This window comes from Eurypyga helias, unplaced genomic scaffold (genome assembly GCF_000690775.1).
Source record: "Eurypyga helias isolate BGI_N326 unplaced genomic scaffold, ASM69077v1 scaffold25905, whole genome shotgun sequence".
NCBI classification, from domain to species: Eukaryota; Metazoa; Chordata; class Aves; order Eurypygiformes; family Eurypygidae; genus Eurypyga; species Eurypyga helias.
The window spans coordinates 666-5,399 of NW_010251167.1; the positions used below are offsets into that span (position 1 = coordinate 666).

General features: G+C 56.3%; 1 protein-coding gene across 1 annotated transcript in view; it reads left to right on the forward strand.

Annotated features, from left to right (window-relative positions):
* Window positions 1-3,417, forward strand: part of ZBTB8B (zinc finger and BTB domain containing 8B) — a gene marked incomplete at its 5' end in the record, with an annotated part of 4,079 nt that extends 662 nt beyond the window's left edge. The window contains 3 exons of the mRNA XM_010151939.1: window positions 1-215; window positions 2,596-2,774; window positions 3,100-3,417. The exon at window positions 1-215 is cut by the window's left edge and continues 662 nt beyond it. Coding sequence (XP_010150241.1) covers window positions 1-215; window positions 2,596-2,774; window positions 3,100-3,417 — 712 coding nt within the window. The remainder of the gene's footprint in view (window positions 216-2,595; window positions 2,775-3,099) is intronic.
* Window positions 3,418-4,734: the final 1,317 nt, after the last annotated feature.

Below are 4,734 nucleotides of genomic sequence, written 5' to 3' on the forward strand. Positions count from 1 at the left end.
GGTGGGGCTCCCCGGCTGGGAAGCGAGGGACCTGGCCTGCAATAACTACCACATGAAACAGTTTCTAGAGGCCCTGTTGCGCAACAGCTCGGCTCAGAGGAAGGATGACGTGGTTCACCACCTGGTCCGGGGCTTTGAGGGTAGGCCGGAGGACGCAGGGGTAGCCATGAGCTCCATGATGGACATTCACAGCGACTGGTATGGTGAGGACGCAGGTGAGAGGGCTGCGGGGGGCGTAGTCTGTACAGGCGAGGAGGGAGCCGCCGGGTTGTGCGACGCCCCTTGTTCCTCTCGCTCCTGGTCAGGAGTCCGTTGCCGAGTATTACGAGAGCAGAATAAACCGTTGTTCTGGACTTCAGCACAAGCTGTACTTACTTACTTGGGGCAGGTAAGTATTTGGAAGAGCCTTTACCGTCTCTTTGAATCGGATCCTGGAGCTGGGCGGTGGTTTATTACTGCTTTAATAAACGATCTCATGTGGGACCTCGTTGAATGGCCGGTGAATTTTTAAACCGAATCTTCCTCTCGTAACCCTTGCGTCGTAAGAGCGTCAGGAGGTCAAGCTGGCACAGGAGGGATCTGCTGGGGAACCCGACAGGCCAGAAGCGGCTTGTTCCGCCAGGGCCCCTGCCAGCGCGTCGGGTGCCGATGACAGCCCGTTTGCTGTTACCCTGAACTTGGAAAGGGCAGGACTCGGTTTTGCTCGGTACCGAGTGGTACCTAGAAGTCCCCCGAGAGCACCGAAAGCTCTGAACGCCGCGGTATTGCACAAGGAAAAGACTTGATGTTCACCTTCAGGGGCAGACCCGCGGGTCAGCCGCGGCGCCGCTGCTCTCCCGGGCCCCGTGCCTTTGGGAGAGCTCAGGCTGGCAGGAACGATTCCTGGCAGCAGTGTTGGGGACCTGGAGAAGAAAGTGCTGTCTGTATGCCTTTCCTCCTGAAGTGGACGATAGGGATTTGGGCGTTTTGTCTGCTTGGGGTAACGCTGGCGCACAACTCGCTTCCCCGAGTGCCCGGCGAAGACGGGGGGCGGCTCTGACAAGGGCCGTGGGCGTTCAGGATGTGACAAATGCAGTAACAGTCGGGAGAGACAGGGAACCTTGCGCTGACTGTTCTGCTCTAGGCAGCAAATGTAGGTTCGTGTTGCTCCTGTGCGATCTTAAAGCCAATAAACCACATCTATCCTCCTGCTGCTTTAAAACAGGGAGTCTGGTAGGATCACCGAGGCTAAAGCTGCCGGAACAGAGTGCCATCACCAGGTCGTGCTGGTGGTTTGGGGCGTAGCAAGGCAAGAGCATCTAACACACAAACCTACTTTTTTCCCCCCTTAAAATCCTCCGACTGCTGATGAATCACTAACGGGAAAACGCTCCTAGATGTTGGTGGAGACCGCGCGGTGACGGGACAAGGGATCGGAATGTTAGGGGCAGATGGGGGAGCCCCGAGCCTCGTGTTCAGCGTGTTTCAACGGTAAGGGTTGGTAGGAGGGCAGTGCCTTCTCAGATCCTACTGCTCCTGCTTCCTTGGGATTTTCACAAGGCACCAGGAATGAGAAATAGAGTCCTGATCCACGGATGCCTTCAGGCGGGCAGACGGGATAAAGCCATACCAGCACCTGCCTCTGTCCCCGGTGCCCTCCACCGCTGGTGGAGGGCAAAGGGCACCTCTAGAGCCTGGAAGCGAGGCAGGTCCGGGAGCTGCTTGGCTTTCAGATGGAGCTCTGGCAGCCGGCAGGGTCAGCGACACCCCGTGAGGGTCAGAAACGGGGTGCACGTCAGTACCTGGCGCGCCTTTCCGCGAGGCCGGGGTGAACACACCTGGGCGCAAGGAGCGTTCCCAGCTCCCCCTGCTCGGGCGTAACTGCAAGCGCTCAGGGCCCGATACGCAAACACCTCCCTGCGTCGGTACCCGCGTCAGGGAAGACCCATCTCCTGGCACAACGCCCACCTTTGCACCAATACCTGTGCCGACGCCGAGAAACATGGCGATACCGGCGGTTGTGTGCGACGCCATCGTTAAATCTGGGCCTCCTCTTGCCCTGCCTTCCCGAAGCACTCGCGTGCTCACAGTCTGGCATTAGGAGAAGCGAAATACCCCCGAGAGGCGCGTTGGAGTCCTTCGCCCCGTTCCTTGGAGCGGGCGGGCGCAGAGAGGTTCGCGTTTCAGTTGGGTTCCCCGCGTCCAAGGTGAGGCGTGTCGCGAAAGCCCAGAAACGCTGCCCTACTGCCTGTGAGTTGTTAAAGATTTGAGTCACTTCCTGTAAAAACAAAGGGAGCAGGAGATTTCTAGGGCTGAGGGAGCGCAGATGCTGCATGAAAAGCAGAAGTTTGGGCGTTAATTAAGCGGCTTCTTAAAAGGAACTTGTTTTTCTGTTGTGAGCTGACTGCCCCAGGTATCGGCTCGGTAGGTTTAGACAAGCCCCGTGGCAGGGGCAGGAGTGTTTCCTGCAGTCACAGGCCCTTCAGGAATTCCAGGTCAGCCGAGTACGGAAAGAGGGGAGAGTGAGTTACCTTGGCCCAGGTTTGCAGCGGGGAGGGTAACCGCCGAGAGCTGCCGCCGGTGCCTGACCTAACGCGCTGTGTTTGCTCTCACAAGGTGACGTGCTGGTGGTGCCCATCAAGCTTCACAAGTGCCCGTTCTGCCCCTACACAGCCAAGCAGAAAGGAATCCTGAAACGGCACATCCGCTCTCACACAGGCGAGAGGCCCTACCCCTGCGAGACGTGCGGGAAGCGCTTCACTCGGCAGGAGCACCTTCGGAGTCACGCCCTGAGCGTAAGTTGGGAAGAGTGTACCTGCAGGAGGTGTGCTTTCTTTACGTGTTTCATCATTTCCTGACCCTGTTTCCCAAAACACGTTGGACAAAATTGATCGATGCGGGATAAACTTGTCTATACTGAGTTTAAGCCCCTGATGTTTGGTTTGTTGGTACTTACAAAGCCCCAAAACTTGGTCTCTGGAAACGCGATGGGATCGTCTGCCCTCAGCGCGGACAGGGGTATTTTTCCGCCCCAGGAATTCAGGCAGAGCAGCTCCCAGAGGAGCTGGGGTAAGAAGGCCGTTGCCTTTCCTCACCGTAGCGTGTCGTTTCTCCCCCCAGGTGCACCGATCGAACAAGCCCATCATCTGCAAAGGCTGCCGGAGGACGTTCACCAGCAGCCTGTCCCCAGGGCTGCGCCGCTTCGGCTTGTGCGACAGCTGCACCTGCGTCACCACCACCCACGAGGACTCCATGCCCATCAACCTCAGCCTCATGGAACCTTCCTCCGAGGGCCAGGAGAAGGGAGATGCCGACAGCGACTGGCCCATATACGTGGAGTCCGGAGAGGAGAACGATCCCGCTGATGACGATGATGCCGACGGTGACGACAAGCAGGAAATCCACAGGAGTTTATCAGACCGAGAAACACTTATGTAGCGGCAGGAGCGGGGCCGTTCAACGTGGCTCCCCAGTGCTGTCTGCGACAGAGCTGCGCATCCGCCCAGTTAGTGAGACTCTGCTGCTTTTTATGATTCCATTTTTTAACAGGAGAGTGGGGAGAATTGGAGTTTTTAATACTTTCAAGCTTTCCATGCTGTGCACCAGAAGTCTGTGGAGAATCTTCTGCCCGGATCACGGAGCTTGTACGTGAGCAATTTCCAGTGGTGTCTCTGCCTCCTGGCTCTGGTTTTGCAGGTGGAACACCCCTGTGTTGTTTTGGTAGCAGGTTCCTCCAGATAGTGCTGTCGTAATGCCCAGTCCTCGCTGTGGAAGTGGTGCTGTCTTCTCTCCGAAGGGGCTAAAGGAAATGTGGGTTTCTTCCGTTACCTTGGGACTCTTCGAAACTAAGTTGTGCTCCTTCTGGTTTAGGACAGTATTATCCAAACTGTAAACCCTAAGTGTGTGCTTAGACTGGATTTGGCCTGGACACCATGGCAGACAAACCAGGATAACAAAACCATGCTGCTGCCGAAGGCATAGACAGCAAGAATAAACGTATTTCACATAATTGCAGGTATTCGGAGAACGGGCTTCTCTTCTGAATTGTTTTTACTGCATCTTCCTCTGGAGCACGCAGACTGCGGCTCTCCGGAGGGGTCATTGGTGTCGCTCGGATGTTGAGTCTTGGCTCAGGAAACCCTGAGCGCACGTCACGGTGTTCAGCGTCCTGGTCTCCGGGACTACGCGACCTGCCCTTGTCTGCAGCTTTCTGCAGACCCTCAGAGCTGTCAGTCAGGTCGCTTGGGAGTTGGGATTCTGGGTCAGAGCCAGATTCGCAGCTGATGTAGTGAGGAGCAGCTCAGTCTAAACGCCTGAGCTGTGCACATCAAACACACAGCGCTGAATGCCCCTGTTGAAGCCTGTGGGTAGGGAATCCCAGAAACTCTTACTGGCCTCTTTGTATGCAAATCCTTCTCTCGTTTACTCTCTCGTCCTGCAGTCTTTGGTGATCCTTCCCACGGTTTATGTTGGGTGCGTCTATCCAGGAGCTGTTCCTGTGGGGTTTGTGGACCTCCCGTTTCCCCGCTGGGGTAGGCAAAGGTTGGCTGTCCCAGGAGGTGAGCTTTTCGAACCCTTCCAGTGCCAGGTTGGCATAAGCTCGCAAAAACCAGGCTGGGAAGCTTCAGAAGGGAGCGCGCCACCAAAAGCCTGTTTGCTTCTGGGTAACGCAGAGGCAAAACTGAAACGTACTGCGAAGGAAGAGTGTTAGTGCTTCTGTAGTACGATGTTCCTAAGGGTTTGTGAGAAGGCAGA